Here is a 26082-nt window from a genome sequence, read left to right as displayed (position 1 = left end):
TTGATATGTGGACAGACGCTCCCCAAAAAGACGCAACTGTTTTCTATACGATTTTTAAAAAATACATTACATACGCTCTTTAAAATGTGCTTTAACAATAATATAATTTTAAATTTATTAGTCTCAAATCCTCCTCAGGATCTGGCCGGTGAGTCTCGGGACTGAAATATGTTTGAAAACCACTAGGGTGCCCCATTTCCTTAGCTTGGAGGTAATGTGCGGAAAACTACACAGTCAAATTTTTTTTTTTTTAATAAAATTGTATTTTATAATTCCTGCAGATTAGTACTTTTTATCATTTTAGTTAAATGTTCATAAAATACATTTATATTTAATCCATACTTTTTGCAGTGGTGTCACTGGTTTTACAATATTAAAAAAAGAATTAAATATTCTATAATTACATAGTTATTCAATCACAATTATTTTACATAATAATTCTGACAGTACTGACACGACTAAGACTCAGAAAATTATTAATGGTGAAAGCTTTTTAAAATTTTTATAAATGTTGAATTATTTCAGAATTTCTGCAGATTGGCACGATTCCGATCTCGAAAAATAGAGCAATATTAAAAAATAAATTATATTATTAGTAAGTCCAGAAGATGATCGGCACCACAGACAATTAGAAAAATATATTTTTGAAAATATCAAACTCATTATTTTGTAATAATTCTTGCAATGTCGCACCACTTAGCTTGAAAAAAAAAAGTTAACTATCAGTCAGATTGGTAATGTTAAGATTTATCGAACTTTATCATCAATTATTACTCAGATTTTCAATGTTACCAATGCCCCCGCAGCTCTTGCAGATGTTCAACCTGGGTGGCGTTGACAGTGGGAGGGGACGTCAACCTAAAATGTGGAGCGACTCCAATGAGGATGTATGTCACTCTCCTCGACCCCCCCCCCCCATCTCTCGCTCTCTCTCTCTCTCTCTCTCTCTCCCCCTCGCTCCACCCTTAAAGAGGTGCGCCGGGCAAACGGGGCTCAGACTTTCTCCTCGGGCAGAATCAGCGCGATGAAGAGCAGAACCGAGCCGGCACCATGCGCAACAGGCTCCCGCGGACCGGCTGCCTACTGCGCCTCGTCGCACTCTGCATCCTCCTGTCGCACGGCGCAGCTTACTTTGGGTCAGTACAACACCCGTTAGTTGTGCATTTTGAATTGTATTTGGCAGAAATGATAACTTCCTTTCACTGTTGCGTTGTGACATTCTTAGGGCAGGTCTCTCCACCCAACTTGATGCTGCTGTTTTGGTCGTCGAGTGTACTTTTATTGCCGTTGCGTTGTAATTTTCTATCAATTGCCGCTTTTCATATCTGCAAAAGTGATGTTTCCTATCTTTTTTTTTTTTTTTAGCATGCCAACATTTAACACTGTTTTATAAAATCAGTACACTATAAAACCCAGCTTTTTTTTAAATAATCTAATAAAAAACTTTTTATCAAATGGAAATATTTAATTTTTTTAAATAAAATTAATGTTTTATTATGTAAATATTTTATAAAATGTAAATTTGCCATACCAATTAAAATCAGTACGCTGTAAAAGTGATGAAGTAATGAAAATTTTACTCATGTGGAAATATTTCTATAAACTGATTATTTGTTCCACTGATTATATAATACAATACTTATATATTATATAAAACAATTTAAGTGTTATTTTACAGACTTTTTTTTTTAAACCTGAAAATATTTCAACCAAATATAAGAAAGTGAAAATATGTTAAACGTACACGTGTAGTTCAGCTATGAAGCGTGTGTGGTTTTCCAGTTTTCTAATCAATGCGTTCGCGTCTAGACTGACAGGGCGGGAGCCCCTGGTCTTCCTGCCGGGCCCCTTCTCCAACGAGCCGGCGACGGGCAAGGCCCACCTGAAGCAGTGCGAGCAGATGGTGCTGTCGCGGCGGCAGAAGAGGCTGTGCCGCCGCGAGCCCGGCCTGGCCGAGACGCTGCGCGAATCCGTACGCATCAGCCTACTCGAGTGTCGCTACCAGTTCCGTAACGAGCGCTGGAACTGCAGCCTGGACGGCCGGGGGAGCCTCCTGAAGAGAGGTAAGACCCGGGAGGTCGGGGGTCGAACACGTGACCTCGGGAGAACATTTCCATGTCTCTTCCCGTCACTCAAGACATCAGACCACTCCTAGATGTTTGGCACACCACAATATTGGGTAAACATCAAGTGCCATCAATCTAAAATTTGATGTGCTGCTACGGTGATCGACTGGTTAGCTCGCCTGCCTCGGAATTCTGAAGACCCGGCTTCAAATCCAGAGTCACCTGTCTGGAGTTTACATGTTCTTGCCGCACCTCTGCGTGGGTTTTCTCCAGGGACTCCAGTTTCCTCCCAAATCTCAAAAACAAGCACGGGACGTTAACTCAAATGTCTAAATTGCCTCTAATAGGAAATGGGAGCGCAAATGGTTGTTTGTATGTGGCTTACGATTGGGTGGCGATCGGTTCAGGGTGTACCTCGGCTCTCGCCCAAATTCGGCTGGGGTAGGGTCCAGCGTGACCCAGATGGATGGAGTTAGTCAAAGCGCAAACTCTACCCAAACTTTGACCCAAAATGGCTGTTTCAGACCAACATGGTTGATATCCTCCTCAAATACAAGCTGGTTCCTTCAGACTTGTCCACCAAATTCCACGTTGAATGGTCAAACTAGTGCAGCGGGATAATTTTGTCCAACTTTCTAGGGGGTGTTACTGAGCGACATTTTGGGCAGTTGTGTTGAGAACACCCAATATATATATATGTAGCTACCGGGACACGTCTGCGTACAGAGGCCGCGCCATACACAATAACAACGGGCGTGGTGGATCAGCTGGTTGGGCCACATGCCTTGTTATTTCCGGGTTTTTTCGCGGTGTGTTCGAATACACGATCATAACCCGCGACGTAGGTCAGCTGGTCGGGCCGCGCGCGTTGTTATTTCCGGGTTTTTGTGCGGTGCGTTCGAATTAACAATAACAACCCGCGTCGTGGGTCAGCTGGTCAGGGCGCCTGCGTTGTGTTTATTTCCAGGTTTTGTCCTGGGCGTTCGAGTTACAAATTTTCGTTCGAAAACAGGAGCAAAAAAAAATTCAAAATTTTCGTTTGAAAAATGATTTGTTCGAGAACGTAGACGTTCGAGAACCGCATATTCATTGTACATTTAATTAAATTTTTTCTCCAAGATTCAGATCCTTGCAAAAATGGTACGTGTTTAGGCACGTTTAGACAACAAAATTAATTAATTTGCTGAAAAAATAATAAATACATCTATTCCAAGAGAGTAAATACACTTTTCTGAACATTCTACTTGTGCTAGTAAGGTATTGATCTGCAAAATGTATTTATATGACTGTGGCAGTGTGATGGACGAAAGTTTAGTAACCGTTCTCCTGTTTTACGGTTAATCAGCCCTCAATCGTTTTGAGTCATAAAGAAAAAAAAACAATTCTTGCAGCTGCGAGTTGAGCTTCGATCAAACGGGACGGGTACATATGGATATCAACGTTTGGGATAGACGAACAGGTCAGCATGGGCGTAATGAGGGAGTGAGAATGCCAACAAACGGCAGCGGTGCAGACTTCTGAAGCCCCGTGTGGTTATTTTTATCCGCCCGATTCCCAGAGGAAAAGGGTGGCGCGATTGCTTGCTTTCATGTGGGAAAAGGCTGCGTCCTAGTCAAAATAATCATTAATTGCATCAAAATAGGCACGCCCGCCAATAGCTCGGGAGCGACGGAATAACTGTGACACACGGGAGGAGACGGGTCAGAGGAGGACGACACGGTGACATGACAACACGCTTTGTAAACACTCGGGCGTGCGAGCTGATTCAAGGGCGTTTGGTCTTTTGGGGGTGTCTTAACTTTAAGACCAAAAAAAAAAAAAAAAAATCACCTTCGATTTAGGGCCATGGTTTGGGGTGCATTCAAAATGCAAAATTCCAAACTGCTAGCAGTAAATACTCCAATAGGTGACAACTAAAATAAACAAACGAGAGCTTTAATCTTTTCTTTTCAGGAAAGCGCAATCAACGGTGTCATGTTTAGTTACTTTTTGATCTCCTTTAGCGACATGCTTGTAAAAAAACTTGTTTATATGCCATTAGTCTACGTAGGTAACACTTACTATCTTAGAAAAGCCCTGTAGAAGACCCCCATAATCTTAGCACCAGGGCTGCGGAAGTTTAAGTGTTAACCCATGATGAATCGTAAAAAAATAATTCCATTAATCATGTATTCACTCATGTGAATCACACAATTGATATGAACCACACACGCTTTTTTTACCTTGACCGCGGACGGATATCTGAAACGCGGTGCTGGTTGCCGTAAGGCCAGTTATCAGGTCAGTGCTTACGCCGGGCCAAAGATAAAAATGTGGAGACCACAATTGTTGTGCCGGGACTTTCAAAAAATTAAAACAGTAATTTGAAATAAATTTGTCAAAATGTTGTGTTGTACCTGGCATATTTGGCACCTGAGATAAATTCTAAAGTGTGATTAATCTGATTAAAAAATTATAATAAATCAATTGACCGCCATACCTCGCGCCTTGATTTGTCTTTGCAGCTCACCGGTTAAGCTGGGAAACGAGGAATTTGTTAACAGCGCACTACGGCTTCCCTTACCTAATATCCTCTTCAATTTCAAAGCTCCATAGTTAAAAATCGGAATATATGAAATGTTACACTCCCAAAGACTACCATGAACACAGTCATATCTTAACGACAAAAAGCTCTCGATTGATTAGAACTGCTAACTAGCAGGCGTAGCAACGTAGATCAACATTTTAGTGAGGTCACATTTCTGCTGTGACTTGTTGCGAGGCATAATATTCCCATTAAAACCATTCCATAGTCATAATTTAAACACTGTGGCATCTAGACTCTGCTGATGTACAGTCAAGTCTGTTTGACTTCCTTCTCTTTTTGGTCCGGTTTGTTCCAGCCTTCAAAGAGACGGCCTTCCTCCTGGCGGTGTCGTCGGCAGCGCTGACCCACGCCCTCGCCAAAGCGTGCAGCTCGGGTCGCATGGAGCGCTGCACCTGCGACGACTCGCCTGGCATCCAGCACCGGGAGGCGTGGCAGTGGGGCGTGTGCGGCGACAACCTCAAGTACAGCACCAAATTCCTCAAGAGGTTCCTGAGCCAGAAGAGGGTCAGCAAGGATCTGAGGGCTCAGGTGGATGCCCACAATGTCAATGTGGGAATTCGGGTGAGTACAAATGGCTCCAACTACTGGAATTTAACCCCACCTATTCCGTGAGAGGACGCTAGACTTGTTTTTTAGCTAACCAGACGAGAGTCGGAACCAGGTGTTCTTAGGCATGATAAAGCTTGCTCCGCGGGCCGACTGCAAATTAAAGGTCTCATCTCGCAGAGGGAGTGATTTGAACGGTGGCCTCTTTTTTAATATATGAGCAAGCATTTTTTTTTCCACCATAAATCCTGCCTAATGTTGGTAACCACCACTGTGGCGCTCTGAAATAGACAAGAAGCCCCCTGGGGATCTTTCACCCTCGAAAACAAAGCCAAACAAAACAGGAAGAAGTAACGGCATAGCTATCTTATCTGAGTTGAATGTTTTCCTCACTTTACACCGATGAGGTCTGAGAAGAGAGCGTGGCCCCCTAGCCACCCACCCAGCTCTCAGTAATAGTACTCTGAAGCCCCCCGAGGGGTTCATACCTATAGAGGGAGGAACTAAGGAGAACTTTTCAACCCCAAAGTACCCTGAGGCCTGTCGGACTAACCCCCACGCTATCTGACCCGTCTCTGGCCCTCACCGAGACAGAAGCCTGAATGATGGTGCAAACAAATCAGGGGTACCCCTCGTGATTTAGTTCTTGGGGCCGGTTCGTTGAGCAAGGCGGGAAAGGGAGGCGGAGAGATTCCAGCGTTTGCACCGCGGATCCCGCCGCGCCTCGGGCTCGGCGAACGAGACATGCGAAGCAGACAGCGCTAGTCGCAACAGAGCCCGCCCGAGCTGTCCCGGTGAGAGATGTGCGCCAAATGAAATACGACAGTTGCCCTCAATCCATTATGTTCGACTTAGCGCCGAGTCGAGTTGAAACATTCTGAAAAGGTGCAGCCGACCGCCTTCAGGAAACTGTCCGCATCCGTGCAGATAGACCTCCCAGATAAGACGCCAGGTAATGAATCAGAGCCGGCGAACTGACATCTCCCTGTCCCCCCCCCCATCCCCTCCTTCTCACGTTGTCTGTCCAAGGCGGTAAAGAGCGGCCTCAAGACCACCTGCAAGTGTCACGGGGTTTCCGGCTCTTGCGCGGTACGGACTTGCTGGAAGCAGCTGCCTCCGTTCCACGACACGGGCCGGCTGCTCAAGTACCGCTACGACACGGCCATGCGGGTTCTCAGCGTCACCAACGTGGCCACCGGCGAGAGCGAGCTGGCGGGGCCGCGTCGCCACAGTCAGAGCCTGCGCACTGCCGAGCTGGTCTACCTGGAGGAGTCGCCCAGCTTTTGTCGGCCCTCGCGCTACTCGGCGGGCACGGGCGGACGATCTTGCGCCAAGGACACGAGTTGCCAGAACCTTTGCTGCGGCCGCGGCTACAATACGGCCGTGCGCCTCACCAGCCTTTCCTGCCACTGCCAGGTGCGCTGGTGTTGCCACGTGGAGTGCCAGACGTGTGTGCGCGAGGAGGAGGTGTACACTTGCAAGAGCAATTAGGCCTTGAGACCCTGAGGAACACCGAGTTCCCCCGGAAATGTGGGCAGGAACTGATCAGTCCGGCCACAGAGGCGCACTTTTGGAACATGTCCTTGTAGATCTATGCTTTGTCCAAGATAGCGTAATAGTGTTTGCCAATCAAGACTCGGGCATTTCCCATATTTAATTAATCGTTTCAAACAATTGCTATCATGCATTTCGTTCCGCTCCCTCGCTCCAGCCATTGAAAGTGCGGCAAATCGGGTAAAAATGGACAATTTAAGACTGGTTTCCACCGCGTTGTTCAGTTTGATTCGGATTCGTCTCACTACACTTTAGAACAGAAAATCAATTACGGGGAGTGTTGTACAGATGACATGAGCTGTGTTAGCTCGGGGAACAGCTTGAGAACACGGGCCGAGCGGCCGCACTGTAAACAACGACGGAGGACAACCGGAATTTGTTTCTTCTTGACGCATGGATCGGTTGGGGTTGTTTACATATCCTAAGAACTTTTACTGTACCGTAAGAGCTTGGCGGTATGCGGAAACTATATCATAACATAAAAAAGCGAAATCGCTGACATTTTTCATTGCTTTCCAAAGAGCAAATTTAGTTGCATTTTTGCCGACTTGTAATGTGTTTATTAGTCTGTCGTAAACATTATTTGCGCCACTTCAATCACGTTGCTAACTGCCAGTGTGGGTGAGCAAAACAATTCATCTGTGAAAAGTTCATTTTTTTGACTTTTCTTTGCCCGTTTCTCCTCTATCATTTTGTATCTAGATGGTACATCAAAGAGGATCGTAGAATTTTTGAAGCTGGCCTTCCACCAAATGTTACAGTTGAGTTTACACGCACTACGTCAGACTACGATTTGGAATCGTAAATCCGATTTGAGGCGTGTAGGTGGGGTGGCCTTCCACAAAGAAAAGACTTGTTCTTTCGTAGTACCATGAACCATTTAAACGTACAGTAGCTACTGTAAAATGATAGTATAGAGTACAAAAGCGAAATAACTACTATAGTTTTCATTGCTTTCCAAAGAGCATATTTAATTCTTCCACCTGCAACTTGACAAGTCTGGTGTGTCATACTGTCCTCATTGGTCCGTTGTACATATGGAACATTCCCCAATGACAATATGGTTTATTTGTTCGACAACACAAGTAATGTTTGTGATTATTTCCTTCTTTTTCCAGTGATAATTTGTCCATGCTAAACCACACAGGATTGTTTATTTTAAAAACACTCGGTTAGCTTTTCATTCATAAATTACGGTTAAGTTGCTGATTAGCCATTGCCGTTTCCTCCCTTCATTCGCACCGACAGGGGGTAGCGTAAATTCATCCAACTGGTTTGTAAAAACAAGAAATAACACCTGGCAAGAACAAAACAATTCCAGGCAGCCCTTCTGCTTGGCACCCTTGATTCTGAGAACGTTGCACATTTTTTTGTTGTGCCGGTTGCGCTGAAAATTCACAAGCATTTCAAACAGGTACTAGACATTATTTATTGTATCTGATCTACTACTGCTGCTTTTTGTACTTTACGCTTTGAACGAACTTACCTGTCTGTCTTTCTCATCTGCTGTATTTTATTTTATTTTTTTATGCCAGTTAAGGGTTAAAGCACTACTAAAAAAAAAAAAAAAAAAACATTATTGATGGTAAGAAGGGTTTTCTTTTTTTTTTTTTTTAAAGGATCACGGGAGGACATTGCGTCCATGTACAGGATGATTATTGTCCCCCTGAAAAAAAAAAAAAAAAAACACACACACACTGGCTCTTCGGTTGCTCTTATGGAAATGTTTATGGAAATCTGCGTGAAATGAACGTGTGCTGGAGCCTAAGAGAAAAAAAAAAACTAAAATGGGGGGTAAGAGTGTGGGGAACAACAACAATGCTTAAAGTTTAACACCGCCCTAGAGAATCATTAGTTATTGTTTAAAGTGGAATTTAACCACATCTTTACTGTAAACGCTTCCAAAAGCGGCCCTGTAATTGGCCTCCCGAGTTTCCTTCCCAGTTGCAAATCAGAGAAAATGGCCACGTGACACCCCCCCCGTGTCCATGTTGTACAGGTCAAACGGGAGCAGCAGTCTGCGGGACTTTGTAATTAAAGATCATTCTCAAATCGTTTTCTACCTCACTTTTTTTTTTTTCCGCTTTTTGTGCCTAATAACGTGGCCGTGGCTGAACGGCTTTATACTCTGATGTCGAAAAATGTCCTTTGAAATGTTTGTAAAGTTTCTATTGAGCCTGGTAATGTATTTCCTGGTAAAAAAAAAAAAAAGTATCATTTTTCTCACCTATTTACTTTCTTATTTAAAGCAAAATAAATAAATGGACAACTTTTGATGAGAGACCGTTTTAGTGATGTCATCGAGTAAACGTCCCAAGCGCACACACACAAACATAAGTAGAACGTCCGTCAGGAGATGTTCCGACAGGTGTTGTGCCGATGGCCATCCGCAAAACGATGATGATGACACCAACGACCGTAACGATGATGAACGTCGCATATATAAACAAACAAGAGTGGCTGACCCCACCATTTATGCGTGATTAAGCGGGGGTCAGAAACTTATTTTGCACGCTTTTCTTTATGACCGCCTTTGAAGTCGCTCTCTAAAAGCAGCGATTATGCCTTATTATTCCTCGTAAGCGCATTAATAAGAGGCTGTCGTAGTGAGTGGACGTAGGACAAATTGTTCTCTATTGGCTGAAGTTCCCATACCCTGTTAGCTAGTTATCAAATATAGCTTCATGGCTGCTCTATCACAAAGAGATCTTGAACGGACAGTTCATCTGGTACTAAATATGATTCCATACCCAGTAAAGCATGACCACAGAAACACTGTCCTCGCTCAAAACTCGAAAGTTCAAGTTCTGATACCCAATTTAGTTCCGAGTCTGCTTAAGCACAACCTGAGAAACAGTCTGACAATTTACTTCAACATTTGAAAGTTAAAAGTTCGAATGCTCACGTAAGCTGTCGTCAAATAAAGTTCGACATCTTCCAACATGCTACTAAAGCTGTCTACCCAAAATAAAAGTTGAAATGATTACAAGTAACATCTACTTGACGTGGCACAAAATATGGCTCCACGTCCGCTAAAGCACAAGTACCGTAATTCAGAGCGCACCTGATTGTAAGCCTCACCCAGTACATTTGTAAAGGAAATACCATTTGGTACATACATAAGCCGCACCTGTGTAAAAGCCGCAAGTGCCCACATTGAAACACGAGATATTTACAAAGGAAAGACGGTACACTGAAAGAGTTTTTAATACCGAATTTAATACTTTAGCTTAGCTTAGCTTAACATAGCAACAATACGGTAGCACAAACAGGGTTGGTAAAAAAAAAAAAAATTCCGGTAAAAAAAAAGAAAAAAAAAGCTGCGGCAGCTACATACTAGCAACACAGTAGCACAGCAGTAATAGGGCCGGTGAAAAAAAAAAAAAAAAAAAAAAAAAAAAACATACCTAAACCACAGACGTGGCAGTCACACAGCAGCAACACACTAGCATGGCACTAATGCTAAAGCAGCACTAACAGGGCCGGTTTAAAAAAAAAAAAAAAAAAAAAAGGTAAAAATCACTGAGACACGATAGTAAAACTGCAGCAACACATTAGCACAGCGCTAACGCTAGCGCATCACTAACAGAGCCGACCAAAAAAAAAAAAAAAAAACAACATACCGGTAAAAGTGACTTACTCGGCACATACATTCCACCGGTCTCACTCTGACCTTTTCCGCTTGAGTGCCCCCTTGCGGCCGTTAGAAAAAAATGCACAAATTACCCGCACCACAGCATAAGCCGCAGCGTGTGAAAAAAGTTGCGGTTTATAGGGCGGAAATCACGTTAGTTGTTATTATTTACAATACTCTAAAGTGCAAGTTATAACGAGGAACACGCACTTAACATGGCAGCAAATATGGTTCCTGCCCTGCTACATTGTTATAATAAACCATTGCTACAGCCATTTTAACTCGTTACCAAATATGGTTCGTGTTACACAGAGAGAAACTGTCGATTAAGTTAATCTCACGTTTACGTTTGAATGAGAAACATTTATTGGGTTCCAAAATAGGGTTCCACACCAATTCATGGTTTATCACAACAAAACATGGCCTCACTAAAATATTCCAAAATTAAGGTTCTAATACAGTCAATACTCTAGTTTTCGAAAAATCGGTACTCGAACGCCTGCGACAAAACCCGGGAATAACATAAACCGCGCGGCCCGACCAGCCGACCCTTGACGCACTTTGTCATTGTGAATTTGAACGCACCGCGAAAAAACCTGGAAATAACATAACGCGCGAGGCCCAACCAGCTGAACCACGACATGCGTTGTTTCTGTGTATAACGCAGCCTCTGCACGCTGGCGCGGGAAATATCGATTTGGTTTTCGAACAACTCCCTTCTTGAACTGCCTTCTGGAACAGATTGTGGTCGAGAACCGAGGTTGTACCTCAACTACTTTACCTGTAAACAAATATGGGTTCTTGCTACTTGATAGATAGATAGATAGATAGATAGATAGATAGATAGATAGATAGATAGATAGATAGATAGATAGATAGATAGATAGATAGATAGATATAGATAGATAGATAGATAGATAGATAGATAGATAGATAGATAGATAGATAGATAGATAGATAGATAGATAGATAGATAGATAGATAGATAGATAGCGAATATATCGATTTAATATACAACACTTTCTTTCCTCATCTTTGCCGCAGAATGAATGTACCCTTTCCTTCAAATCTGAAAAGTCAGGGAGCACCCGAATGCGTCGTGTTTTTTTTTTTTTTTTTCCAGTGGCGCCAGAGGTTAAAGAAGTTCACAGACCAGCCCACCAGACAAACCAGAAGGCTCCATCATAATATCACAGATCAATATTTAACTTTAATCGACGTGACTGTCGGATAAGGAAGGAGATGTGAGGCATGATTTATCGGGGATGGGGAGGGGTGATATTGTCGGACGTCAAGGAGGAAAAGAGACCCCGTGAGGCAACCCCCACACCCCCGACGAGCGCACACTTTTCTCATGCTGCTTGTTGTTGTTGTTTTATAATGAACTCCTAAAGCCTTCATTTCCCTTCTGCAGCCTGAGTGGAGAGGGCGCAGAAAGGGGGCTTCGGAGTCTACCGCTGGATTCGCACGCACATGACCCCCCCCCCCCACCCCCCGGGGGGGGGGGTGGCTTTGCGCAGGGTTTGGAGATGGTTAGACGTGGGGCTGCGGTGCAGTAGCAAATCTGTGTTGTGTTTGACACGGGCCTGACATCATGCAGGTGAAGGTCGAGAAAGCTTTTTTGCATTTGTGTGCGCACACCTGCGGTCACCCTAGTAGGAGGTCAGCTGATACGTGAGAAGGCATTTTCGGATTTGGGTTCGTCGGTGCGGGTGCGGGACTAGGCTAGACTAAGACCTGAGCGTCCAACAACCTGAACCGCCAGACTGCAGTCGGATCCCTTACATATTCAGTTTAAATCCACAATCAAAAGATGCCAGGTTGTGATTTGAAAAAAATGAAATGCCAATAATCGGAATTGAGGCGGCACGGTGGCTCAGCTGGAAGGCGTTGGCCTCACAGTTCTGAAGTCCCGGGTTCAATTCCCGACCCGCCTTTGTGGAGTTTGCATGTACTCCCGGTGCCTGCGTGGGTTTTCCCTGGGTATTCCGCTTTCCTCCCACATCCCCAAAAATGCAACATTAATCAGACCCTCTAAATTGCCCCGAGGTGTGATCGTCAGTGCGGCTGTCGTCTGTCTCCATGTGCCCTGCGATTGGCTGGCGACCCGTTCAGGGTGTACTCCGCCTCCTGCCCGTCGACAGCTGGGATAGGCTCCAGCATGTCCCCCCCCCTAACCCTTGTGAGGATAAGCGGCAAAGAAAATTAATTAGATAGAGAGAGAGAGATAGATAGATAGATATAGATAGATAGATAGATAGATAGATAGATAGATAGATAGATAGATAGATAGATAGATAGATAGATAGATAGATAGATAGATAGATAGATAGATAGATAGATAGATAGATAGATAGATAGATAGATAGATCGATCTCCAGTGTGAAGCTAGCCCAGTATTTGGACAAGTATCATATTTGGTAATATATAAGAATGTTCAAGACTAACTGTGAGTTCTAGTTGCATACTTTAAAAATTGATTAAAAAAAAAAAAAGTCCTTAAGTTTAGTTTTTTTCCAAACATTTTTAGTTTTAAGTTGACCACTTTCTAAATAAGAGAATGTATATATATAAAAAAAATAGTCTTACTGATTAATTATAAAGAGGCAACAAAACACCCACCACACATTTATTACCATTTTATTTCTCACTAATGTAAACGATTTAATCATTGGATGAGTTACCGTAAGGTTAATTTTTAGAGACTTTAGGCATATTTTTTCTCCCAAATTTTACGATATCATTTGGCTTCAGTGGTTCCGCTTTATTACTGCGGTTCTCCTTATTACTGGAAAAGCGAATGATCTCGCTGCAGCGACGACTGCTCGGAGGTTGATACATAACTTATTTATTTGTCGGCGAGCCAGCGAGCCGTGCAGAGGTTCGTTCGACGCTTTGGCTCAAGGACACAAAGCGGTAGTTCCTCATCTGAAATCGGAACCTCCAGGCCTCAGGTGTGTCTGTGGGGGGCACCTGAAACCCACCCAACACTTCCACCTCCTCAAGTGCTGGATAGCATCAGTTCTAATCCACTGCGTAGCCCGACACGAGAATTAAACTAATGTTGATGGGGTGAAATGAAAAAAAAATTAAAAAATACAAAAGGTTTTTGAGCAACGATAAAAAAAAAAAATGGGGGTGTGGAAATTACACATACAATGCATGCAGAATACGGCATTGGGCAGGAATTTGGGAATGAGTAATGCAATTGCTCAACCCACAACAAGAACATGCGCCGCCTCGGGCCATGACAAGGTTGAGTGCATACCTAAATTGGGGAGTGGGGGGGGGGGGGGTTGTCGATCGGGTACGGTGGCTGACAAGGTTGTGCGCGCAAAAACTTTCCAACAATCACAACAAAGTTACACATAAAAATAGCAAATAATTGAGCAATGGTGTAGTCTGAAAGCCACCTTTAAAAAATGATTATTAAGTTGTTATAATCAATACCATTCATGACGTCAGCAGAGATCACGACCGGCGGTCCTTAGTTACCGTAATTTCTGATCTATAAGTCGTGACTTTTTTCACACGTTTTCAATCTTGTGGTTTATGCTGTGACGCGGCTAATTTGTGCATTTCTTCTAACGGCCGCAAGGGGGCACTCGAGCGGAAACGGTAAGAGTGAGACCGGTGGAATATATGTGCCGAGGAAGTGACTTTTACCGGTCCGGCCCTGTTAGCGCTGTGCTAGTGTGTTACTGCCATGTCTCAGTGATATTTATGTTTTTATTTTTTTTACTGGCCTTGCTAGCGTGGCGGTGCTACCGTTAGCATTAGCGTGGTGCCGCTAGCGTTAAACTCTGTGTACCATCTTTCTTTGGAACTATCTCGTGTTTCAATGTGGATATCATTGTGGGCACTTGCGGCTTTTACACAGCTAAGGCATATGTATGTACCAAATGGTATTTCCTCTACAAATGTACTGGATGAGGCTTATAACCAGGTGCGCACTGTAGGCCGGGAATTACGGTAGTTTGACATTAAACTTCAAGTTACAAACAACCCAAAGTCTCCTTTTTTGAAAAAAATATTCAATCCTTTGGTACCGTACAGCACAAGTACCTACATTTTTTTGACATCTGGAAAAATGCGTAGATCTCATTAAATACTCGTACCTCAAGGTAACACTGCCTGTGTGTGTGCGTATTAAGGCTATCAAAGTTAATATTTTAATGCATACGATTAATCACTAAAATGTAACAAATTAATCATGTGTTAGCATGTATTAGCACAGATTAACCAAATTTACTGATGATATTCGATATATATATATATACATACATACACACACACACACACACCACACACACACACACACACACACACAAATTGTATCTATGCCCCCTTCTTCTCTCAAATTCTTTTGAGGGGAAATTGTTGCCTTATTTTAATGATTAACATAAACAATTGTAAATCAGAATCAGCTTTATTTTTTTTTAAGTGTGTAACAAGTTTTTTTAAATCCCAATTTCATTTTTTCAGGAAAAAAAAAAACTAACGTTATCTGGCCCTTTGTGAAAAAGTAGGAGCCCCCTAAACCTAATAACTGCTTGGGCCATTCTTCACACCAACAACTGAAATCAAGCGTTTGCTATAAGTGGTAATGAGTCTCACACATACATATTGGAGATATTTTCGCCAAATCTTCCTTACCGAAATGTTTCAGCACCGCAACATTGGAGGTTTTTCAAGCATGGAGGTTTTTAAAGGTCATTTAATTGGATTTCAATCAGATTCAAATCTGGACTTTGACTAGGCCGTAAAAAAAAAAAAAGTTAATTTTCTTGGTTTTGTCCATTCAAAAGTTAATTTGGCGACGTGTTTCGCGTCGTTGTCCTGCTGCAAAACCCAAGTGTGCTTTAGCTTGCAGTCACAAAAAAATGATCAAACAGCCTCCTTCAGAAATGTCTCGTAAAGAGAAAAATTAATGGTTCCAACACATTGTCCAGGCCCCCAATTGACAAAGCACCCCGAGATCACCACACTACTATCACTATGTTTGAAACTATTTGATGTTAATTTGGATTATCTCTGTCTGATTTTTACATTTGTTTGACTATTTTAAACATTAATAGTGCAGAAAGTTTGGAAAAAAAACGAGAATAGGAATGGATTAATTACATTTCTATCCATATCGATAGGAAAATATGACTTCAAATAAGAGTATTTTGATTTGAGCATACTTGCAGATTTAGGACAATACTTGATTTAATCCTCCTCACCAAGAGGTCCCGCAGGATTGATTTACATTTATTTTTTTTTAAGAATAACGAAAAACTAAACCTTTTGGCGGCGGCACGGTGGATCAGCTAGAAAGCATTGGCTTCACAGTTCTGAGGTCCCGGGTTCAATCCCGCCCCCGCCTGTGTGGAGTTTGCATGTACTCCCCGTGCCTGCATGGGTTTTCTCCGAGCACTCCGGTTTCCTCCTACTTCCAAAAAAAACATGCAACATTAATTGGACACTCTAAATTGTCCATAGGTGTGGTTGTGAGTGTGGCTGTTTGTCTCAATGTGCCCTGCGATTGGCTGGCAACCAGTTCAGGGTGTACCCCCGCCTCCTGCCCGTTGGCAGCTGGGATAGGCTCCAGCACTCCCCGCGACCCTTGTGAGGATAAGCGGCTAAGAAGATGGATGGATGGATAAACCTTTTGGGTTATATCTGCCAGCACAAACCCAAAGAAGAAAAGATTTGGCATCATTTTCAGTTCAGGTCAGAGGCAAACAATCACTTTTTTGCAGCTGCCCGGAAGTAGCTCGCAAACGTGAATGAATGTTGTTCTACTTGCCATGGCAAGGATGTCGGGTGTTTATCATGTCGCTTGACCACACCCACACATACTTACACTTGCCGTATGATATGAATCCACTGCAGGGAACTACTGGGAGACGCCGTTCCCATGCTGCACTCGCACACCTGCAGCAACAACAACGAGCCGGCCGGTATCGTCGGACATGATAACGGTTTTTTCGGCGCTTCAATAAACTCACTCCCTGCACATCCTCCTCCTCCCGGCTACGCACACATTTCACACACCTCCGTTACAACCAATACCAACACATGCCGGCATCAACATTGTCCAAGAAGGGGGCGGGGGGGGGGGGGGGGGGAATAACTGATAAAAAAGGAAGAGGAAGACCTTGTGTCTGGAATGTTTGCGACACAATTATGTTGTCTGTTAGGCTCTGCGCACACACATCGGGCCACTTCATTAAGTACAGCTACATAATCAAAGAGCCATTTCAAAAAAAAAAAAATGAGTACAATGCTTGATTGATTGAAAGGGACTAATGGAAACATCCATCCATCCATTTTCCTTGCCACTTATCCTCACCAGGGTCGCGGGCAGCGCTAGAGCCTATCCCAGCTGTCAACAGCCAGGAGGCGGGGTAGACACTGAACTGGTTGCCAGCCAATCCCAGGGCACAAGGAAACAGGCAACAGTCACATTCTCAATCACACCTAGGGGCAATTTAGAGTGTCCAATTTTTGGGATGTGGGAAAAAACCGGTGTGCCAGTAGAAAAGCCACGCAGGCACCGGGAGAACATGCAAACTCCACCCATCTGCCCTGTATTATGGTATACAAAATAAATAATTTACAGAAATGTAAAAACAAAAAGAGTAAAACATTTAAAAACATCCATCCATCCATTTTCTTTGCCGCTTATCCTCACGAGGGTCGCGGGGAGTGCTGGAGAGTATCCCAGCTGTCAACGGGCAGTTGGCGGGGTACACCCTGAATTGATCGCCAGCCGATCGCCGGGCACTTCGAGAAACATTCGCACTCACAATCACACCTAGGGGCAATTTAGAGTGTCCAATTAATGTTGCATGTTTTTTGGGCTGTGGGAGGAAACCAGAGTGCCCGGAGAAAACCAACGCAAGCACGGGGAGTACATGCAAACTCCACATGAACATGCAAACTCCACCCATCCGCCCTGTATGATGATATAAAACAAATAATTATATAGATGTAAAAACAAAAGGGTAAAACATTTAAAAACAAAGTACAAAAATAAGCTCAATCCTATTCATGTTACGACTTGTGTATGTTAAGATATAGTTCAGTTCAAAAACAATTTTTTCTTCATATTTTTTAGTCTCTGGAACGGATTAACTGGATTTACATTATTTCCAATGAGGAACAATGCTTCAGTTTTTATGCGTTTCTGTTTTGGACCATCTTTTTGGAGCGGATCAATCAGGGAAATCGAGGACCCACTGTATAGTGCATGTGCACCTAATCCTACGATCGTGTGTGAGAAAGTAGGGGAAGGCCTGAGCTGTCAAGCAACCATCTCTGAAGCGTCACAGGTGGTGTAGCCACAGGGCTCCGAGTATGAGTGTGTGAGTGAGTCCGGGTGTTTTTTTGGTTTTTTTTTTGCGAGAGAGAGAGACTGACAGCTCGACGTGATGGTCTCAGCCTCTGTCGGAAGGGGGTCGGGGGGGAAGCCGATCAGCTCAATCAGAAAATGACTCACTTGCGACCGGGCCCGTTTTTTTTTTTTTATCCCGGCAGAACTCCGGGCGGCACAAGCCAGGCGAGGTTCTGACAGGCCCCCCGTTTTTGCTCTCATTCAGCGTCTCGTCACCGGCGGCTTCAAAGTGGAGTGGATGGTCTCCCCAGGGGGGGAAATGAGAAGAAGATCAGTATGTCTTGGAAAAAAAAATAAAAATGAGTGGTATCCCAAAAATGGTGGAGCCGAAGGCCTTTTTCTTCCTTCGTCTCCTCCTCTCATAATTGTCTTCTTGACTTCAGTCAGTCTCTGTGACTAGTAATTGTTCAGTTATGATTTATTACAATGACGAGGTAACTTCCTTTGCATAACCTTTAACGTGTCACTCATTGAAATGGAATTTAACAGCAAAAAAAAATATTGTAGCACATTATAACTTTTTTTTTTTTAACTTTATTAAATTTTTCTGGGCGCCTCAGCTGGCAAGCGTTGGCCTCACATTTCTGAGGTCCCGGGTTCGATCCCGTACCCGCCTTTGTGGAGTTTGCATGTTCTCCCTGTGCCTGTGTGGGTTTCCTCCGGGCACTCCGGTTTCCTCCCACATCCCCAAAAATGCAACATTAATCGGACCCTCTAAATTGCCCCTAGGTGTGATCCTGAGTACAGCTGTCTCCATGTGGCCTGCGATTGGCTGGCGACCAGTTCAGGGTGTACCCCGCCTCCTGCCCGTTGACAGCTGAGATAGGCTCCAGCACTCCCCGCGACCCTCGTGAGGATAAGCACCAATGAAAATAGATGGATGGATGTATGAATGGACATTTTTCGGGATTTGTATTAATTAGTTATAATTAAAGTAAGCATCCGTCAATACATCATCAATTTAGTTTATTGAATTTATTTCAACCTCAAGATCGGTTTTTGTTGATTGCTTGGGACAAATCGTGTTTTTTGTTTTTTTTTTTTTTTAAGTGCATTATAGTGAAGAGTGTAGCATCCGTTCGTGCTTAGTTGCCGGATTTCGTTCCAGAATTACTCTCTCTATATTGTATATCAACGAAGACCTTTTATTAGATCATATTGACAGATGCTTATAACTTTCACTTTTTCAACAAAAAAAAAAAAAAGTGTTTTATGCAATGTGCTCACTGGAAATGTTTTTCAATCAACATGAAAGCCTGTGGACAAATCTATCATAAGAAAATTGGTGAAAATTTTCCATTACCAAGGCCAAAATTAAACAGGATGTCGGCCATTTTGATTGGAAGAATCCAATTTTGGCAAATTCCCTAATGAGAACCTGGTATTCAGCCAAAACGGCTTCCCACATTCTTGCGACGAGAGAATTCACACAAAGGGAACCCAATCAGAAGCAGGTATCCTCAACAGATGTGCAGAACTATATTGTCGCACTTTTGGGCATCTTCACGTGGGTGGAACATGATGTTCAGTGCGTAGTTCAAGGACGCCTCTGCCTTGCTTTGGAATTGAAGTTATTGCGGGAATCTTCAGCGATCAGTCCCAATTTCCATGTTTTTGCATGCACCCCAATCCGATCCCAATGCTTCCTGAACGTTACAAAAAAAAAGTATCTTTCTAACAAAGGGTCTGAATAGACAGCGCGCAGAATGTTGCGCTTCCTTGGTGGAGGAAAGGTCAGGGAGCAGTGCAATGAGATGCCTCGAACACACCTGCAGTCTGGACACCGGGGGTTTGCGCAAGTGCTGCACAGGTGTGGAGGCAAAGCAGTAAGTTCATCTCATCCTTTCCTCAGGGGGGGCTGAGAGATAAAGAAAGACAGACCAAAAAGTAAAGAACCCTGCGACCTTGAGACTGGAGGGGGGGGGGGGGGTAAACGCTCCCTTGTGGACCTGGAAGAGTTGACAGGGGCCTTCATTTGGTGCTTCCCAACGCCGCGGGGTTTAGGGTGTTATGACAACCCAGGAAGAAAAAAAAAAAAAAAAAAAAAGACGACGTGAGCAAGAAGTAGCATGAACGCATCTCCAGATTTTCTGACAGTTTCGTAACCTGGAGGTGCACGCAGCCATCAAGTCGAGCACCATCTGTCTGGCTCCACTTGTTGATGGCTGTGCCAGATGAGGTAAACAAATATTACTTGGGGTAAGAAGAAGAAAAGGAGCTTGTAACAACTCGCTCGTAGATTTCGCTGGACTAATTAACCCTCTTGCCTTAAAATTAGTCAACAGGAAGATTGATGGAGGAGATGAGTGAAGTGAGGTTTTGGCTTGAGAATCGCTTCCCCATTTACCTGAGGAACTGTTGTGAAATGTTGCCTGGAAAATCTCACCATTGAATACTTTCACACAAAGCTCCATAACACGTCTGCGGCTGTAATCTTACCTCATCTTTTGGAATCGTTTGGTCAAACAGGGATGTTGGGCTGGCACTATATCTGGTGTATAATCAACTAAATCACATACAATATCTACCAATACGCCCTCTTTATGCTTGACAACCAAATAAAACCTAAAATATAAATTAATGGCTGAAAACGTCACGTCAGGTGTTTCAGCCAGGTAAAAAGTTACGTTCCCAATATGGCGGCAAATGAGAGCGCGCGCACATCCCCACTCAATTTCCGTGGCGGGCGTGACGTCACAGCACTTCCGCTTTGCTTACTTCCGTACACAAATGCTGATGACGTGTGCCTTCAGCGCTACTCGGAGCTAGCTAACTTAGCTCTCCGTAGTTGCACGCCGAGGCGCAATTAACACATAATAATAATAATAATAAAGACTAAAGTAAGCGAGTACTTTATCAAGAGGCAGTCAAAGATGGAGACGCTTTACCACCAGACAAACAAGTGAGTTACGTGGAACGACTCTTCCGTTTAGCAAACTTAACTAGTCGGCTGCCACCGTTAAAGGAAGATGCCAGCTGTTCAATTGAATTCTGAAAGTAGTTGAATTATTTGTGTGCCGGTTGCTTAAATTCCACTTTTGTTTAGGAAAATCCAGGAGGTCCAGTCGCTCATGGGCAATCTGGAGATGACAGATCGTCAATCAGTTCACTGTGAGTACTCATTTTGCACATGCTGGAGTAAGCATGTAAGTGCCACTTACCATATTATATGAAGCAAATCAAATGGAGTCGCCAGTAAATTTAAAGCATGTCAATTCATAGAATCTTTTTGCGTCACAACGCTGTGTTTGGAAGTTTCACGGGATTGTTGTCAACAATAGCTATAGTGCATGCCGAAGATACAAAGTGGTAATTTTCGCCTCAATGTGGGCAAGACAATCAACCAGGATGTCTACTAAGAGAAGCAAGGACAATTGGTTTGTTCAGTGCGTGAGAAGAGGTGAGATTTGTGACAGGAAAACTCATATTTTACCTTGACAACACACAGGTTGATATTTGATGCTATTGTTGTTTTTTCCGATTATGTTTGAATTTCTGATTTGATCATAACCGCGTGTGGCGTTTCTTCATATTGAGCACACTCCATGCAGAATATCGTGAACAGTTGTCTGTTTGATGTCTTCAGCGTTCACGACAATCACCGCTTGTATTCCTTCCTCTCCTGCTTTTAAAGGCTAATTAATGTCCATTCTGCACGCACTTCTTGTTATGGCTGCCTGTGCTTGATTTGTTTTGTAGGCTTTGGTGATCAGGATAGGACAGGAAGCAGGCGTGGGTTCTTTTACGTATAATTGTGGGAAGTTTACAACATCCACCCTACCAAAAAAAAACAAAACAGTAAACTTAAGAGGGCTATATTGGGTACATCAAGATTACCAGTGAGAATTATATCAACAATTCCACCTGAAGAAATGCATCAATACTCAAATTTAAGTTTACACTAACATGTAGAGGTGCAACAATTAATTCAATTCGGTTTTGATATTGTATTTATCATTGAGACATTTAATTAGGTTCAACATTCCACATTTTCTCGTTCCGGCCCAAACCAGTGACTGAATAGTTTGTTTGTGCATTTTCTGAAGCATTATTTTAAATATCATGGTTATCTCTCTGTGTTTAGTGTTAGAGAATGAACTCCAGGCTCGAATTGAGCAGATCTTCAACCACTTGGAGCGTCTGGAGATCCTGGCCAGCAAGGAGCCGCCCAACCGCCGCCAGAACGCCAAACTGTGAGTCTCTTTCCGATTCACCCGTCGCAGTTGAAATCGCAAAGGTGAATTATCTTGTTTAAAAAAAAAAAAAGTAATAATAAATAAATAAAAAAGATCATTTCCCTCCTTCCAAAAGGCGCGTGGACCAGCTCAAGTACGACGTCCAGCACCTGCGCACCGCCCTGCAGAACTTCCAGCACCGACGCTACACCCACGAGGCCCAGGAGCGAGAGCGGGAGGAGCTCATGAGCCGGACCTTCACCACTAATGTCAGTTCCTCCATTTTGACGCTTATAGAAATAAGACTACAAAGGGGTTCGGTACAACACGGTATTAATAAAGCGTGGGGGGGGGGTCAAACTATACAAAAAAAGATTTCTATCTATCACAGATATTTCACCCACTGTAAACAGAAATTCTTTGGACTACGACACTGTTTTAGGGTCACCAAGCGAGAGAGGGGAGAAAAAAAGATGATGGAAAGTTGTCATGACAACATTTAAAGCTGACACGGCGCTATTTAGTCATTGTGACGAGGTTAAATTCATTTTGATGAGTTATAAAGCAAACAACGGAAAACTGCCGATCAAGTGGGACTCTGTTGCTATGCCAACAGACACTTTCGTCAGTCGTTCATTTTTGTTCACTCTTATAATTGGTATTCTCACATCTATTGTTGACTCAATGTCTCGTCATGAGGATTTCAAATTTCATTGTGACTATGGCTCATCATAACGACTTTGTCTGATGATGATTTACAATGAAGACGTGAAATAGCTTACTGTTGATTTTAAACGTCTTCATGACGTATTTCGAATCACGTCTGCTGCTTTTACATTTTTTTTCCCCCTCATCCGAACTGACTAATATCTTGTCATAGTACAGAGAACTCCTGTTTATGCTGGGATATGTTCCAGACCCACCCCCAAAAATTTTGAGACAAATCCATTCAATTTTTACTCCTCCCACAGTGCTTTAAAACAATTTAAAAACACAAAACGTTCCCTGTTGAAATGAAGGTAAATACCAGACATGTTTCAGCCCACCCCCCGCCACTAAAAAAACATTTTTAAAAAATTTTTAATAAGGAGAACTAGCACTCTATAATGCATTTTACCAAATTCTGAAGTAGCATAAATGTAAAGAATTTAATAGTTTGTGTTAATTCTGCTGCTCCTTCTAGGGTGCCTGTCTTGGCCACAGGGAGGCAGTATAATGCAGCTATGCAGAACAGTACATTTTTTTTCTTTTTATATACATCTGATGTTACTCAGTAAGATGCTGGCTGGTCATTTTTCAAAGATGATAACTTATGCTGGTGAGTAACTGTGTGTTACTCCACCATTTGTTTACAAATATCCATCACTTAGAAGAATTCTAAAACCCTTGCGAATGATGTTAGATTTGCCATTAGCATTAAGCTGGTGGGTCAACATCAACTTTAGGCCTTTTGTTGATACACAAACTGCTTATTTTTTATGTATCGAGATGAACTAAGTTCACTGGCACTTTACAGCACTTATATCTCAAGTTTGCGTTCACAAGTCAATGATAAAACTCGGCTTGTATGTCTGTAAAGTCACAACAGTAATGCTTTGGTGCAATCTTGGTTCCAAGCACATGTTTGAGTCCATAGCTTTGTCAAATCAGGATAAAATTGTTTTTCTGCCATCGTGTGGCATCTACAGGCAATTACAAAACTCACCTCACCGTTGTCACCTTGCAGAGCTTCGCTATTTATTACAGCGTACAATAAAACTCGCATGCTTACCGTAATTCCCGGCCAACAGAGCGCACCTGGTTGTAAGCCTCAATCGGTACATTTGTAAAGGAAATAACATTTGGTACACACGTAGGCCGCAGTCGTATCAAAGCCGCAAGTGCCCACATTGAAACACGAGCTATTTACAAAGAGAGACTAACCGCCACTTAAAACAAAAACATACTGGTAAAAATCACTGAGACACGGCGGTAACACGCTAGCGCAGCGCTAACAAGTCCAGACTGGTAAAAGCTACTTCCTCGGCACATATATTCCACCGGTCTCACTCTTACCTTTTCCGCTCGAGTGCCCCCTTGTGGCTGTTAGAAAATAAATGCACAAATTAGCCGCATAACCTCAGGGTTGAAAGCGTGTGGAAAAATGTCGCGGTTTATAGGCCGGAAATTACGGTATATTATTTTCTGTGGGAATGACAACTTATGGGAATTTTTATGGAACACTTCTCTGGCTCGTTTTGCTGTTTAAGAGTCGACTTCAGTGCTGACTGGCTTATGGCACAATGAGGTGCTCCAATGAGGCTGCATAACCTAAATTTGGTCTTACGTTCAGTATCTGATATATTGTATATATATATATTGTAATACCCATAAAAACGGATTGCTTCATAATCAAGTCATATAGTGGGCGTTTGAAAGATGGAACAGTAAAAACGCTATTGCTAATTTCCACAGGACGCCGACACGTCCATCCCAATCGACGAAACATTGCAGCTCAACTCCAACCTTCACAACGCGCACCGAGGCATGGACGACCTGCTGGGCAGCGGCAGCAGCATCCTCAACGGGCTCAGAGATCAAAGATCGTCGCTCAAAGTAAGCGCAGAGGCCCCTTTCGGGGAAGATGAAAAGAGAGTCGAACTGCAGGTGACGCGGTACGGACGGCTAAATCCTGATCCTGTCTAGATGGTTTTCGATGGCGTGGATGACCTGGCAACCCTTCGTCATTATGTTAAGCATTACCGTGATGTGTTTACGGAATACGAGCATTGTCCAATCTCTTTGAACTTTCATATATTGGGTTAAATTCAATATTCGTTTTGTTTTTATTTATCTGTCCTCGTTTTTTTTTGCTGCCAAGGGGACCCACAAAAAGATGCTGGACGTGGCCAACATGCTGGGCCTGTCCAACACGGTGATGCGACTCATCGAGAGGCGAGCCACCCAGGATAAGTGGATCATGATCGGAGGGATGCTGCTGACGTGCGTCTTCATGTTCCTGGTAGTACGATATTTGGGCTGAACCCAGAAATAGACTCCTCCAACCCCGCAACTCCACCCCCCCCCCTTTTTTTTTTTTTTACACAGCAATTTATTTTTATCATGCCATTGTAGTTGTCAGCAGTTGCACCTCCATAACAGTATTATTATTTTACTGTACCTTCATCATGCAAGATCCACTCCTTTTGAAATACAAGATCTGAAATGTTTTTTTTTTTTTTAGGGGGGAATAAATCAACCACAATTGGTTACAAGATTAAAATGTTATGTAACTTTCATTACGGTGAGGAAAAATAAAATTGTAATTGTACAGTACATTGTCACGAGTTACAGTTGACGCGAGTCTCACTATGTGAGTGTTTAATACTTAAATAAAACTTGTAATGTTTCCTTGTCCCATTTTTTTAACAAGATCTTACCTTGTAAAATAATTTGCTTAATTTGACTTTTTGACAAATTTCATCACAGTACAGAATCTGCTTTTATCAAATGTGCTAAATGATAAAAGGTTGAATGCTGATTCAGGAAAGGTCTCGATTTTGGTCTTGTTGGATCTCAGTGCGGCTTTTGATAGGGTAGATTATAACGTACTGCTGAATAGGTTGGAAACGTGGGTGGAAATAAATGGAACAGTCGTTAAATGGTTCAGATCCTACTCAGAGGAAAATGTTATTTTGTAACTATTGGAAGTGCTCAATCTCAACAAATGGCAATGATCGATGGCGTCCCTCAAGGTTCAGTTCTTGGACCGCTTCTGTTCAGCCTGTACAGTATATGCTACCCTTGGGTTAAATTCTTCAAAACTTTAACTATCACAGGTACGCAGAAGACACATTTTAGCAGCCTCCAGATGACTACAGTTCAATTGATGTGTTGGGTCAGTCTAAAGCAGATAAGTAAATGCATGCACCAAAATTTGTTCCAGCTAAACCACCACAAAACTGAGTTTTTACAGGTAAAGAAAAGAGGATTGATGTTAGTAAATACTGGGACTCACTATCTTTAAAAACCAAAGACCAAATTGGTGACATTGGTGTTCTGATAGAGTCAGACCTAACGTCTAACTTGCCTTTTACCATCCATCTGAAGAGCACTTCCAGAGTGAAGTCTTGCATGTGTCAAGCAGACCAATCAAAGCT

General features: G+C 42.9%; 2 protein-coding genes across 3 annotated transcripts; both read left to right on the top strand.

Moving 5' to 3' along the window:
- The first annotated feature begins 1007 nt into the window (after positions 1-1007).
- Positions 1008-8964, top strand: wnt9b (wingless-type MMTV integration site family, member 9B). Its single transcript, XM_061845443.1, has 4 exons — positions 1008-1136; positions 1810-2063; positions 4949-5214; positions 6229-8964. The coding sequence occupies exons 1-4, from the start codon at positions 1051-1053 to the stop codon at positions 6688-6690; spliced, it is 1068 nt and encodes a 355-aa protein (XP_061701427.1). The 5' UTR covers positions 1008-1050; the 3' UTR covers positions 6691-8964.
- A 10876-nt stretch (positions 8965-19840) lies between these two features.
- gosr2 (golgi SNAP receptor complex member 2) lies at positions 19841-25331 on the top strand. 2 transcript variants are annotated; one of them, XM_061845456.1, is made up of 6 exons: positions 19841-19947; positions 20815-20879; positions 21853-21961; positions 22080-22212; positions 24398-24538; positions 24804-25331. In XM_061845456.1, the coding sequence occupies exons 1-6, from the start codon at positions 19943-19945 to the stop codon at positions 24963-24965; spliced, it is 615 nt and encodes a 204-aa protein (XP_061701440.1). In that variant the 5' UTR covers positions 19841-19942; the 3' UTR covers positions 24966-25331. The 2 variants fall into 2 exon arrangements, with proteins under 2 accessions (XP_061701440.1, XP_061701439.1); XM_061845455.1 differs by lacking the exon at positions 19841-19947 and adding an exon at positions 20477-20670.
- The last annotated feature ends 751 nt before the right edge of the window (positions 25332-26082 follow it).

The sequence above is a fragment of the Syngnathoides biaculeatus genome, chromosome 16 (genome assembly GCF_019802595.1).
Source record: "Syngnathoides biaculeatus isolate LvHL_M chromosome 16, ASM1980259v1, whole genome shotgun sequence".
NCBI lineage: Eukaryota > Metazoa > Chordata > Actinopteri > Syngnathiformes > Syngnathidae > Syngnathoides > Syngnathoides biaculeatus.
Note: the sequence above shows the minus strand (reverse complement) of the source record. Positions and strands in the feature narration are given on the sequence as shown.